The 15,520-nt window shown below is 36.0% G+C and overlaps 1 protein-coding gene across 2 annotated transcripts in view; it reads right to left on the bottom strand.

Annotated features, from left to right (window-relative positions):
* Window positions 1-771: 771 nt before the first annotated feature.
* Window positions 772-15,520, bottom strand: part of LOC108688029 (MAGUK p55 subfamily member 6) — a 17,959-nt gene continuing 3,210 nt past the window's right edge. For both annotated transcript variants that reach the window (XM_018194101.1, XM_018194102.1), the window contains exons 2-8: window positions 14,021-14,136; window positions 4,866-5,168; window positions 4,066-4,302; window positions 3,402-3,876; window positions 2,981-3,315; window positions 2,704-2,778; window positions 772-2,293 (exon numbers count right to left, since the gene is read on the bottom strand). In XM_018194101.1, coding sequence (XP_018049590.1) covers window positions 2,117-2,293; window positions 2,704-2,778; window positions 2,981-3,315; window positions 3,402-3,876; window positions 4,066-4,302; window positions 4,866-5,168; window positions 14,021-14,136 — 1,718 coding nt within the window. In that variant the 3' untranslated portion in view covers window positions 772-2,116. The remainder of the gene's footprint in view (window positions 2,294-2,703; window positions 2,779-2,980; window positions 3,316-3,401; window positions 3,877-4,065; window positions 4,303-4,865; window positions 5,169-14,020; window positions 14,137-15,520) is intronic.

A 15,520-nucleotide genomic window follows, 5' to 3' on the forward strand; every position in this document is an offset into this window, starting at 1 on the left:
ACAGTGTAAATAAAAGGAACCGGCCTTATAATTTCGAGACCGCCACTTTCGCACTGAGAAAAATCTTTCTCCATTTATTTAATTTATTTAAATGATAACATCGATAACATTTGATAGTCGTTTTTTATTTTCATCACGAGTTCATTATTTCTGTAATGTTAATCATTGGTGAAAATTAATATATTTTTAAAAGATTAAGTTTCATAAATAAAAGCTTAAAGGAATTTTTAATTACTTTTATGAAATAAAAATGTTATATGTACCGTTTATGTAAATTTATAACGCAAATATAAATTTATTTCGATCATTAAACATGCTTCCTGTATATTCCTTTATAATAATAAATAAATAATATTTATGAGAGAGATTAATTCCCTTGAGACTTTTATTTTCAATCGTTTCAAATAATAACAAATAATAAAAATAAAATATTGTATAGATGTTACTATAACAGTGCTTATGATGCATAAATTTATTTACAAAAGTTTATAAAGAACGTTCTTCATATATTCTTTTAAATAAATATTAGATATTATTTCTAAAAAAAATTAATTTCCCTGAGATTTTTATTAAAAAGAGAAGAAGAGAATATAATATATAAAAATGATTGTTTTACTTAATTACATATTTTCAATTTATAATTTGATGATAAAAAATTTATTAAATCCTTATATCTATCATTAGTAACATTTTCAGTTTAAACGTCCTTTCGCAGAATTCTGAAAAAGGAGCGAGGATAGGAATACTGAAATAATAATTCATTCGTTGCACAATTCTAATCCGTAACAAATACTCGATAAACTTTATTCCACATCGTGCATCACGTTGCTCTTCGGGACAGGTGTCTCGATTTAATATACAGATATATTTATAGTTGTATTTTGTGTATAAAGAAGCAACTCTTTTAACCTATATAAGTATATGTATTTTTTTTTAAGATGCATGTGTGAATTAAAAAATTCGAATGTGTATACGTATGGATGCATATGCGTGAACATGCGACTGTCCGTCGGAGACGTTAGAAAAAAGGCAATGGTTAGTTTTTATCCATCATGAAATCCGAATGCAAGATGAGTCTGTCAAGTCGACATAATAGGTCTTCGCATTAAATCAATTGTAGGCTGATATTCACAATCGGACCTTAGGACCGTCTTAAGTACGTCACAGTCTTAAGATGTCATGAACCAATCAGATAATCATATTAGCATCTTAAGACGATCTTAAAATATAAGAACCGAATATGAATACTGCCTATAATCTTTGCGTTATTAAGGCACTCCATGCCAGGAATATTACTTTAGCGTGCACGAATAGCAAAATGAAACACGAAACAGAATTCACGAGAAAGGTGTATAGCGGAGTCGCGAATAGGTATAAATGATCGTATATATGTACGCAGTTATCGTTAATTAAATTAAAAATACACTAAAATTAACTGGACGGCGGTCTGTCTAACACATCAATCGACCCGAATTGCTTCTACAGTCGTTGTCGAGATTGGCAGTAAAAATGTAGCGTGCGATATGATGTGATTTTTCATTGTAAAAAAGTACTCACTTTTTGAGTATAACCAGTCTCACATATTATTATTGAGAAGATTCGCGATTCTCTGCAATTCCTATAGCACAAAGTTGTACAAAAGTTGCAACATTGTATGTTGCAGCAATATTTCAGAGATTTTGCAGCAATATTGCTGCAAATTTTGTGCTGTATGGAAAGTCTATATATTATGATTTAATATATAATGTGTGAAATAAGGATTTTTAATGAGATTCCATACGCAAAACGGGTCGTTTGTAAATCTATAACAAACTAACATAAACGCTATATTTAATTATGATAAACGATAATAATGAGATTCTTGATCGCGCTTTTTATGCGACAACGTGTAAGTAATGCGTCGATCGCTTCGCGGCGTGAGATATTCGTAGCATTCTTTGTACTCTGATTACACGTGCTTTGCGTTTTCCTAGCCGCGCGACAAAAACGAAGTCTGATTCTGAATACCACTTCTCGTAATCTCGTATTTTCGTACGTGATGTGGGCAGTAATAAACAATTTTTCTTTTATTCGCACTCTCGAGTCTTTCGATGTCGAACACTGATTTCTTACTTAATTAGTAGATCCAATTGACCGGCACCCACTGATGCTCTGTGGCTAAGGCATCTAAAGCTGCGATCACTTGCCTGAATGTATTGTCAAAGTCTTCATTTACAATCACTTGATCGATGTATTTTTCATAGGCTCTCTGCAGGGCCGCAGATTCCTCCAACGTAGATTTTAAATCGTCCTCCTGTGAAATGGAGCATCAATCAATTTCTTATTTTCACAATACCCTATTATATAAAATATTTCTTTTCTAATTAATTCATGATAAAAGCGTGTAAGATGCATTTTAGACGAGATCATCAACATAGCTTTAATTTCGCGGGTTGTAAAAAAAGTTTAAAGTTATTTGACATTTATGTATAAAGATACGAAGACTTGTTAAGAGAAAGATATTATATTTTCATGGTTCCTATGATTAAGCATTGAAGAACTCTATTCTATGAATTAAAATAAAAGAATATCGTGCTAAAAAGAGAGAAATACTAAAATACGTAATTAAATTGTAACTATTAATAATTTTGTGACATTCCAGATTGCTGTAAATACATGATGCATAATAATATAATAAAACAATACGAATCATGCGATACAAACCTCATATAAAGATGCGAGAGATTCCAATGTCCTGGCTCTTCTCGAGCTGTACCTGATGGAACTCTGGCGGTCGAACTAGCAAAGCCAACATCAAATTTATACAACAATTAACTAAAGTGATGGAATAAAAATAAAATAAACAATGAAATAAATAAGTTGTCGCATATAGATTGCTAGCATGAAATCGAGGAGGAGCTCTAAAGAGAATGTAGAGATTTGAGATATAGGGAAAGACAATTTTTATGAAAATATAAGAGCAAATTTTGGATAAGAATACCGTTAGATTTCGACTGCTGGCACCAGTCGATCTCCCGAGATCGTATAAACACTTCAGCTGCTCCATCCCGGGCGCGGCGATGAATATGACATAAGGCATAAATTCGGTGCTGTTATGAAGGATTTTGAGTGCAGCTGGACTGCAATCTAGCACGCACATCTTGCCGGCTCTGATCAGTTCTCGTACCGAGTCCAATTTCGTGCCATATAAATGTCCACCGTGTTCACCATGTTCTAGGAACCTGTGTTCCTTGATATCGATCTCCATGGACTGGCGATCGGTAAACCAGTAACTCTTGCCGTCTTCTTCGAGAACTCTAGGCGGTCTCGATGTGTCTGCAAAGAGATTATATTCGCTCAGTATCGATAATCAAGCTACCAATATCGATTAATGAAATATGAATTAATTAAATATTTCTTACAGGGTACGATAGTGCCAAATTTTTCGGGATCACTGTTGATCAGCCTGTTCTTCAGAGTCCGACGACCTACGCCGCGTGGCCCGACTAGAGCCAAAGTTTTGCGTCGAAACGGTGGCATCCGAGCGACTTCCTCGTAAAGAAGCAATTCGGCACTATCAAACTCGCCGTTCGATTTGGATTGATACATTTTTCTTTTCTTCTTCTTAGATATCCTAGTACCGCAGATGCTGATTTTGTGAACGAAATCGGCTTCAGGAGATACGAATGCCTTTCTGCGCTCTTCCAGTTCCAATGAGGGTATCAGTCCGGGCGATCCAAGATTCTCGCCCTCTACTCTTCTCGCCTGCCACCAATTCGGATCAGCCTGGTCAACAATCTGAAGGATATCGCCCTTCTGGAAAGGTAGACCGATTTCTCGGCAAGGCAGAAGCGTGTCCTCCGAGGGATCATAATCGAAGAGGGCTCTCATGTAACACTGCAATGATAAATCAAATTGATAAATCAAATTAAAGCGGCAGCTTGACGAAATTATTATAAATTTTCATTGCTCTGCGATTACGACGTCGTGTTCTTTGCGCTTGAATGAGCATCGTAAGGAAGGAGAATGAGAACACAGTTGTTAGTTACCAAAGGCATCGAGATGGAAAAACAGCTTGTAACTTACCGTGGACTTGAGAGGTTGGTTTGTTTCCAATGCGATGCCTGGAGCCAATTTCAAGGATAGATTCTCCTTAGCATCCTGAATTGCCTGTTGGAGTTCTTCAGGGTTTCGAACTCTCTTGCCGTTCACTTCGAGTATTACCTCGCCGGTCTTTAGAAGTTCTTGACGAGCCGCCGTGCTACCACCAAGGATTCTAGCGATGATCATATTTCCAGCTTCATCCACTTGCACTGTCAGACCCTGGAAAAATACGGATATAAAAATAATGTCTCACTCTTGTCTAATTATATCGAATTAAGGCGTATTTCACTTGCGACATTGGAGTCTTCCTCGCGTAACGGTCAATAATGCCTTAAGTGCAACGCCGAAAATTGCTAGTCATATTTCGGCGTTTTTGAATACCTTAAAGAAACGCGGAGTACCAGAAAATCACCGAAATACGTGGCATGTCAGAGAAATAAATGTTCGTACTTATTTACGAATTGCAACATTTTCTTTTCGGGCGAATCTGGCGGACTAATTCGCGAAGGGGAAGCTTCTCTCGCGATAAACTTTTCCAATCTCACTTTAGATTTTAAACTTAGTTTACATGTCGCAGTATCAAATAATCTCATTGAATAACTACAATAATTACGTTTTTAAGTTGAACGGAAAGAAGAGAAAAGAATCTTCGAACGGACTAATCAAAATTAGAATTAATGAACTATTTTTTCTTCAATATTAAATAATACAATTTTCGTTTATTTTCCGACAGAGTTATTTCTACCGTGTAGCCTTGTTTAGCCTTTACAATATAGCCTTACCAGAGGTTCATCCGGTTGCCTCCGAAGGCCCACGACCCTGATAGGCATTGCTTCTTTCTTATTCGTTGGCATCGTTAACACGAGCGGATCAGGCGGTTTGGAAGGTGCTTCCCTACGTTCTACGACCGCGTCGTGTGTCTCCAGGAGCGCCCTTAGGTGCACGTTACCGAGAAGATTCACTAACTCTTTAACGTAGAAATCCTTGGAAGATTGGAAGGCGTGGCACACCTCGTCGACGATGTCACAGACGGATGAGCATACTGGCTCTACAGGCACCGGCGGATCTTCGAGACGCTCCTGCACCTGGCACGCAAACAAAGACCGAAGATTTAAAATCTGGACCTGAAAAACTGGTTTTTCTCACGAGGTTTAGAAATGTTACTCCTCCACAACTCATATCCTCCCTCAGCGTCCCGCTGACGCGATTGATATTTTCAAGTCATAACAATGTTTCTTTTTGGATCATATTACATCGGTTAAAACGTTCCTTATTTCTTTTCTTTATTTTTAAACATTTTTTAAATCTTTATTTCGAATTGGCTGTAGATTCGCAATTACTTGTTTTGTTTCATATTCTTTAATTCAGAAGAAAACATGGAAAGAACGAATTTGCTTAAGTCTAAAAATTTAGCTAAAATAATTCGAAAATAATTTTGTTAAATTATTAAAATAATTATTAAATAATTGTAGGAATCTCAAGCATAATGAGCAATGCTGTAAAAAGTTTTGACATTTTAGCATCCAGTTTAAGCATCTTAATTATTTTGATGCTCAAATAGAATTATTATTTTTAGATTTTGTGTGTGTGTGCGCGCGTGCGCGCGCGTGTGTGTGTGCGTGTGTGTGTGTCTAATTAAATTTTTAAATATTTTAACAAAACTATCTTTTCCGTAAAAATAATTTCCGTAATAATAATTTATTTAATAGCTTTTATTGTTGCTCGAAATTGAAACAAGTTTCCGCGTTAAATCCATCTACATTTTTGTTTCAGTCAGAAAGAGAAGCAAATAAAGAAACTAAATCAACAGATTTCTTCAAATACAACTTGTAATTTTCGTTTGAAGAGAGAAATATTTCTTGAAACGTACAGTTGAGAATGATAGAAGGTTTGTATAAGAAATTACAGGCTGCATAAGAAATGATGAGATACATTGGAAAAAATCCGGCTATTAACGCGTTGTTAAAGCTCACTGACATGCAATGATGTGAATGCTAACGGAATTCAATCGGATTAAAGTTAATTTAATCGACACGAAAGACATTTAGTCCCACCCTACCCGGAGCGGAGTTCAGAGTTTACAATGAACGAGCAATTGGGAAAGTAGGCCATTCCGACTCGTTCGACGATACGTTTGAAATGGCGCATTTCCCAATATCCCAGACAATCTTAATAAACTGACTCTTTTAATACATCTTAAATGTATTGTTTTTTTTTTAAACATAACGAGAGATTCTTAAAAGAAATTTACAACCTATAAAAGTTGAAGTTTACAACTCTTTCAAACATTATTAAAACATTATTAAAATTACATAATTAACTGTATATACTCTAAAATTTTTAGAGAGACTCTTACTTTGAAGAGTGAAATCTCATGGGCTTTCTACAATAAGCCATTATCTAAACTTTAAATCTTAAACCGTAAGGAATTGATCAATCACATTCGAATGTGAGAAGAATAATGATTATTAGTCAATTTCTTAAATCTTAAGAAATGGAATAGAAAGCTCATCATTCTTAAAGATTAAAAATTAAACTCTTTTTCAAGACTTCAATTTTCAATTTTCACTTTTTAGAGATTACACTTTAAAGAATTTAGAAAATAATGAAGAAATCAAGATCCACACAAAGAATATACACAGAATGATGATGATAATGATGATGATGATGATGATGATGATGATGATGATGATGATGATGATGATGATGATGATGATGATGATGATGTTATAAAAATAAACAGAAAATGGTCGATGTAAATCCGTAAATCTTTTTCTGATTATTCTGCGATTATGGTGCATAATACAATGACGCATAAATGCAGAATGTCGTTGTAAGTCGATGAATCATCACTAAATTATTTTCTCTCGAGAATCGTGAACTACAACGATCATTATACACACGCGCGCTTTACCGGTCAAACGAGAGTTTCCTCATCGTACGTGCTTTCGCGAGGCGCATTGCGGAATCAGCGCATTGTGAATTTCTCCCAATGATTAACGATCTACGAGGAACGGCGACTTTCCTCCGGAAATTTTTCAACGTCAAGCTTCCTGTTTGTTCGACTTGTTTGCTCAACGCGCGCGCCCACGTGCTCGCGAAGTTCAAACGCGAAAATCTGTAAATCGACGTCCATCGCGCAAGATTTATCGACGTACTTCGTCGCGGGTCATCAAGTCCGCCGCGGTCATTTTCTCGTACCGTTTATTTCGAACGGACTCCCCGTACGCCGAGTGTTGTATCTGATTGCATCAGGAGAGGCGCAAGATTTACCGGAGGTTGCGTCCAAGGCGCGCCGCACATCTTGTGTTTATGGACTATAAAGCTGCGGCATTTATTTATCTGCTTCGCTGCAGAGATCCTTTGCGAGACGAATCGCTCAGAACTCGTTTCTTTTCTCAAAGAGAACAGAGCGTTCAAGAGATCTGCGAATGATCTCCGTAAAAAAAGCTGCACCTCGCTACGCGAATCGCGGTAAGAACGATTAATAAAGTTATGGCAAAGTGAGCAAATCCTCTCGTTTCTCTTCAGAATCTCATCAGGCGAGTCGATTCTCTCACCATCGAATGCAGCCAGTTTTCTCTCGATATTCCTTTCAATCGGGTTTATCCCGGTTCACTGGCGACTGCGGATAGAGCCATATGGTGTCCCACCGGCTGTCTTTTGATCACTCCATCATTATTGCACATCTGAACCTTGCCCCAATCGCGTTACTAACGGTACTTTCATGTTTTTCAGTTGCACCTTTCCGAAAATAACTGAAATGAGTATGTTCCACTCATGGAAGTTGAGCAACGCGAGATTAAAGATGATCTTCTGCTCACTTAGGCAGACGTCTTTCTCACCGAGATATACGCTTTCCTCGAGAAATGATGAAGAAACCTCACCTGAAGAAAGAGCGACGCAGTGCTCCGTGCGAACTGGTGAAGCTAAGCGGCTTTAACTGATCGTGGTCGGTGCCCTCGTAGTCGTATCGATCGGCGAGGGAGAGCTCGGTTCTCAAACGGAGGGAAACCAGATCTGTCGCACGGGGCGGTAAAAGTGACTACACAGGATGCTGATGAGGGTGATGCTTGGGTTCTTCACGTCACGCGACACTATCGTATAAGCAGCAAGTTAGAAAACTCTGCCGCGCCTACTGACGTCGTCTGACCTCCCTCCGCGTAAGCAGCCCGTTCAGGCGAGTCGCCTGCCGTTTCTGAAACAGGTGGGGGCCCTTCCTTCTCCTGGCATGCAACACTCCGCTACGTTCGCTTCAGGAGCGTAGCTTGTTTGTCCGGGTACCACTGTTTCAAGGTCGTCACAAAACGGAGCGGAGTCGTACGTCTCTGGTTTCAAGCATCACTTCTTTCGGAGGTTTTCACAGTTTAAAGACAACATATTCCTTATTGACTTTATTATTTTCGCGTATTCCTCGTTTCCACCTGAGCTCATTAATTACGAACTCATCAAAGTTAGGTCTACTTCAAATGGAGAATATGACATCAGCAAACGCTATCGTGTGTTAGTTCATTGACACAGTTTTATAATCCAGAAGATACACAGTAAAACTCTTTCAGTGGACGCGAGAACGTTTCGGAATTGGGAAATGCATGTAAGTAAGAGCCATGATACACAAAAAAATTAAGCAGTAAAATATAAGTAAAGAAAGCATGTTGAATTTGCTACTGCTTACATTATGGCTTTACGGCTCTCTATTATATGTGATTGGCCAATTCTGCTTTACGTTTTACTGTTTAAATTTTTTTTGTGTGCCATGACTCTAAAATAAATAGCTTTCATTAACATGAAGAAATATGAATATGAAATATCCGTATATTTATCGTTTTTCACTTAGAAAACACTATTGACACAAGTGAGAGGCTTGTCATTGTTACGTTTATTAGAGATCCTATATAATAAGAGTTTGGTCAAAGTAGATAAAAAATGGCGAATAAATAAGTTATCTATTTCTTTTTTCTTACTTTTTCTTATTTTCCGAAAATGTATGAAATTATTTAAACTATATACAAATAAAACATATACTAAAAATTTATTAAATTTATTAAATCTTAATAAATTCTTTCTTTGAATAATATCTACTACTAAGTAAACATTTATTTACAATAAATAAGTATCTACTGAACAAAAAGATGATAATCAAATAAAATTAATGGCTTTTGTATCAAATAAATATATTCTTTTACTTTCAGTAAATATTTACTTAGAACTATTCAAACGAATATTTATAAAAATTTAGTATTTTTTCCAATGTAAACAGCAATCAATTAGACTGATCTGCTTTAACCAGACTTATAAGGTTTCTAATATTTAGAAGTCATTAGTAATCCCATTTAAAAAGAATAGCTGCAATCGATATCGATACTTCTCTTCGATATAATTTTTCTCTCGAAAATGGTTAAAGATTGTAGGACAGATAAAAGTTCGTAATAAAGAACCTCATCACGTCGGTGGAGACTTATCAGTCACATTCGTTTCAATTGTTTGTTTTGTAAACGAAAAATATTCGATTATTTCAGGAATTTAAGAAAAACATACTTCACATTCGAACTAATTATTCTAAATTATACGATAGATGGAATGACAATATATTTTCAACTAGTTGTAAAGCTTCCAATTTTAAAAACAAATTGCTCATAGATAGACAGATTGCATAGTCATTTAACAATCGAGCACACTTGAACGCTCCATTATTAAATGTGTCACCGTTTTGAAGACTCAGCAGTACAAATCGAGTTATAAATAACGTTAGTCAAGTGATGTAATTGCGCGTTCAGTAACTGAATACTAACGATCAGCAAAATCGGTATCTATCATTATCTGTATTCGCATCAAGAAAAGAGAATCAGTCTTTCGTTAAAAGTTAAAAATAATTCTATGCAAGAGTCGAAATAGCGGATTCAGTTACGTGGGAAACTTCACCTGAGGCAAGTGCGAGATAAAAATATATATATATATATATATATATATACACACGTCTGATAAGAGCCACGATGGAGGCTAACTTACAGTCCTGTCACCTACACACATGAATCGACACGCATGCCGCGTGTGTGTCTCTCCTACTTCCTCCTGTACGCGATCACAAAGCCAACTCACCGACTGAAATTACATATCGTCTCGTTGTACACGCTACGGACTTACAAAACATGTTACCGTCGCGACACACATGCTCGCGCCTGGATTTCTGCGACATGCACGAGTGATGATTCCACAACTCGGAGGCGCCTATGACCTACGCCCAATCAAGAGGTCCCGCAGGGTCACAGCCAATTATCCGTAATTATTATTAAGGAGAGAAAGATAGCAATTTGGCCAATTGAATGTGACAGTAAATCTCAATCCCCTCTCTCATACCTCGTAACTCGTCGCACGCGGATTATAATTTTTCCCATGGGATGCAGCATGAGGTTACTTGTTCAGGTAATTATTAGCTTTGAAAAGTTTGGCACGGAGAAGTGATGGAGAAAATAGTTGAGTAATTTTTGTCTTACCAGACCAGTAAAAATATTCTGGCTACTTTTGCCGAGCTTATAACGAACTTTACTTGGCTGAAAGAATACCGGAGATGTAAGATACGTTACAATTATAGTAAATTCATTTAAGTATCTTACAGAAAGTAAATCATACTCAAGACTATCATTCTCAAGACTATAGGCACGAACAATTCTCAAGACTTTATACATTTGTATTCTCCACTGTGCAGTAAAGTCAAATCAGCATTAAGACAAAAATACTTTGCGATAATAAATAAATTCAATTGAGATGTATGGTTATAGATTTATTTTACGAAATATAAAAAATACCTTACATACTGAGAGAAAAAAATAGTTCTAGCAACCACAAATTGACTATTCTAAAATTTAATTTGCAACTAGTTTTACAAAGTAATAAAAACTAGTAGTTGAATACTATATTTTTGTAGTATTATATTATATTTTTATAAAATGGAAACAAAATTAAAATTCCCGAGATAACAAATTCAAAAATGTAAACAAACGACAAACGTGATTTTAGTCATTTATTATCATTCAGCCTTGTAACTGATGAGCTTGTCTCTTTAATAGAGGAATGATTACTGCACAATAATTATGATCTGATTAACATCACCTGTTATAACAAGTCTACATGGATCTTTTATAAGAGTTTCTACTTGCTGAAGAAGGCTAGAACACCTGAAACATACAATTTTATCATAAAGAGTAAGATAAAACTTTTTTAAAGCTAAATTATGCACTGTTCACTGTGCCGATTTTCAATTGTTTGTTTGCCATTTGTTTATTTTTATAATATTCACTACTATTTTGGTTCTTATTTTATAAAACTAGTTGCAGGTATTTATTAAGTTTTAGATTTGTCAATTTATAGTTATCAGAACTATTTCTTTTCTCTCAGTGCAATATGACTAAACAACGATCGCTCATTTATTAGAAAAATAAACTAAATTTTGCATAAGTGGACCTGTCAATCCCATACAAATTACTAACATTCTAGCACATATTACTTTACATTTTTCTTCGTATGGTGTGAATTCTTTTCTTTCTCTTTCTTGTTTCTCAATAATTCCAATTATCCGGATCTTCATTAAACGTTCTCTTTGAGATTTTTCGAATTTTCCACAAAGCATGAACACTTTAGTCGTCAGCACTTTCCACTGTTGGCTCATTCGGCGTAAAAGGCGAAAGACGTGAGCCGACTCTTTAACGGCTTCTTGGTACCGGACGTTCTCTGCTGTTATTCACGTGTTATACCTGCTTGTCTGGTAGAAAATTACTGGAATGTAGGTCCCCGGTTCTTGGCCGAGGGGAAAACGTACATATGTCATGAGGGAGACTGAAAAGACTCTTGTTCAATATAAAACATCGCCGGAAAAGGGGAAAAATATAATCAATCATGGATCGAATAGTCAGAACGTATACATCGTATAACAATGTTTTTTTAGTTAGTAATATTCTTGTTTGAAGGCCATCTCTTTTCGCGATTCTCTTCGCGATCACGGGAAGTGTGTCGCGACTGAAATAGCGTGGGTGTCGCGTGGATGTTACGAGCATATGATGCAGACATGTGAAGGCACGTAGAGAGAAAGAGAGTGTGTGTGTGTGTGTGTGTGTGTGTGTGTGAGAGAGAGAGAGAGAGAGAGAGAGAAAGAGGGGTGAGGAAGAGAAATAAAACTAACGTGCTGGCACGCGGTTATGTTCCCGAAATTCCTTCTTTTTCTTCATGCTGAGTGATGAACGAGCTTCGGGCCTCCGCTCCGTCGCGATCTTCGCCAAAAGAGTGACTCAATCAGATTCTAGCGAGGTGATACTATCCTCTGAAGCCAAACCATAAACGTAAAATGTAATCTATTAAAATTTTGCATATCTGATGTGCCCAGTTCATTAAAGCAATATTTAATTCAGAAATATTATAAGAAATTTTTAAAACTGCTGAATTATAATTCCAATGAATGTATAATAAATCGCAATGAAGAGATTCTTCCACAGCGAGTAAATAGTCTTGTTGGATTAAATAGCAATTCTGGTGGAAAATGGACGAATCAGAATTTTCTGGTTAAATCTATTAGAATTCTAGTTGAGATAACTAGAATTCTCTGATTAATATAATTATTCTGGCATAAATAAGAATTATAGTAGATTTTACCAGAAAATTAATTATTTCAACTAGAATTCTAATAAATTTAAGACCAGAAAATTCTGATTCGTCCATTTTCAACCAGAAATTTTTTTCAGTGTAGATACTTCAGCAGATCATCATTCTTTCCGTGTATCGAGTCAAATTTATGTATTATCATGTTGATACTAAAGTAAGAATAGGCGATAAGTATAAATGATCAAAATGTTACTGTTCTATAATTAGTTACTGTCCCGCTCCTCGCAGAGGCTGCCCAAACCTAGATTTCAAACTATATTTAGAAATTAGAGAACTGCACATTTTCTCTCTGTAAAATCGTGCACTACACTCCATATAGTCGTACATGAAAATATTCCCGGATTTAACTCGACTGGTTTATTTCGGTTGTCGCGTTCGCCATTCTAAATGATCGATTCCATTAACGTGGCGAACACGTTCACGCAGGACGGTTCAACGACATGGATTGTTAGGGCAGACGGCCAGAATACTCGCGTGAATCTTTTTTGATTTTTTTTTCATTTATCGATACAACAAATCAAAAAGATATAGACGTTGAAAACCGCAGATAGATCCACGTGTCCCTCATAAATTTCCACGGTTATAGTAAACAAAAGAGTTTGAAGAGCACACGGACAGACATTTAAAGCTGTGCGCGTAATGTGCATGGATCGAAATGATATCCACTCGCGCATTTATGACCTGTTCACGTTGTAAAGAAAATTGCAAATCGGTACTGTTTCCTGTTAGAATTTCTTGTATCCGAAGCCAAGTGATAAAAATAAAACGTTAAAAGAAAAGAAACAAACTTCAGATTTACGAAGAGAAAAATTCAACCGAAGTATCCAGTCGACATTAATTTACAACATAACATCAATATTATAATATAATTTTGTACTCAACAATGTAACTATTATGTTACACCATGTATTTTGTAACATTTATATTGTTGCAACATTATACTTTCTAAAACTTTTAGAGTAAAAGCTTACTCTAAAGAGTAAAATATCTCTCTTAAAATTAAAAATTTGGCTCAATTTTCACTGTTTAAAATAAGATTACAAGAATTTAAAGAATAATATTGATGTTACCTTTAGCTGTTAACTGGTATATTCTTCTTTCGTATTCTAGTATTAAGAAATACAACACCGATGAAAAAGAGCTTTACACGATTTTCGTCTAATCTAATCAAATCTAATCAACTGATGAATAAAAACCGAAAATGTCAAAAAGAGATCCAGATAATCCCACAAAACAATCTCTTGGACTGGATCCGTGATTCAATTTCGAGATAGGGTTTACTCACCTTCACGAGAGACGTGACGACCGGGCTGTCGAGGAGACCCTTCAGGAACAGCAGGTCTGTATCGTCGGCGACTTTCCCCAACTCCTCAATGTTGTCACGCACGTGCATGAACGCGGCTGGAACAGTAACGACGCACTTATTCATAATCAATTGTGGATTCACCGGGACTGGGAATGGCGCATCGCCGCATGCGGCATACGGGTGCAATGGCAGCAACAGTCGGGAGAAAGAGAGAAGAGAGACTGAAAGAGGGTGACGAGGGAGAAGCGGGATTCTAACACGGGGGTTGCAGCGACGCGAGAGTGAACCCGGGCGTGGCCATCTTTCGGCCTGATCAATATCGTCAGCTACAGGTGGCCGAGGCTGTCATGCGAGATCCCCGATCCTCGACTCTCAATCTTGAGCTTTGAGTATTTTTCTGTGGTTGTTTTATTATTATTTATCGTTTTCTTTCAACAATCTGAGAGTTGAAATAAATGATAAAACTTCAAATTAAATTTCTAAACTGAACGATATGCGCAAATAACGTGAGAGTTCCTGCAAAAGAATTCTGAGGAACATCCAAAACTAATTGATCAATTTGATCAACATGATATCAGTATTTCTATTTAGTTAAAAAAAAATAAAATTGATGTGTTCATAAACGAGAAATTTTTAAGCTTTAGGATATTCTATACAGAGTTAAAAGAATAAGTAATTATGTAACTTTCTTTGAGAGTCGAAAAATTATCAACCTTTACTCATTTTAATGAATGTGAAACTGGACATAAGTGCGCGAGTATAATGGAATTGAGACTTATTTGGAATAGGCTCAAGAGATTCGCGAAGCGCATATAGTTGTTCAATAATATATCTAAGAGCATTCAATTAGCATCGGCTCTATTCGCGACTTCAATGGTATGCCTTCTCAAGGCCTCTTAGACATTATTATCACGTTCCATTTAAGAATAGTTTCACCTGTTAGCGGATCGATATTATCGATCGCGATGTGTCTGCTACTTCTTCAAATATTCTCTATTCCTACTCATAATTTGAAAATGTTAGCATTTTTTATGATTTGCCGAGCGAAACGAAAATATAGATACTTAGAAAATGTATGACCTATTCGTTCGCACTTAGAAACGCAACATTTTCGATTTATGAAATACACGGCTTGTCAATTGATTATGCTTCAGCGTTTGAGACTCCCGAGTGCTCGATGAAAAGCCATTTGACTATGTAATAATAACCTGCACCAAGTATGCAGCGTATGAATGATAAATGTATGCCATTATAAAACATTGATGCATGGTTGGAAACGCGAGAGACACAACGTATATGGAATACGCTGCTGGTTTTCACGCTCATGAATCAAGTGAATATATTTTTTACTTTTGTCGTTTTAACATTGACATCAAAGTAATATAAAAGCAATAATATGTAATGTATTACAATATATATAATAATATGATATTATCACACAAATATAAAAACAATATATATATAAAAATATATATATAT

Source organism: Atta colombica, unplaced genomic scaffold (genome assembly GCF_001594045.1).
Source record: "Atta colombica isolate Treedump-2 unplaced genomic scaffold, Acol1.0 scaffold224, whole genome shotgun sequence".
In the NCBI taxonomy this organism is placed as follows: Eukaryota; Metazoa; Arthropoda; class Insecta; order Hymenoptera; family Formicidae; genus Atta; species Atta colombica.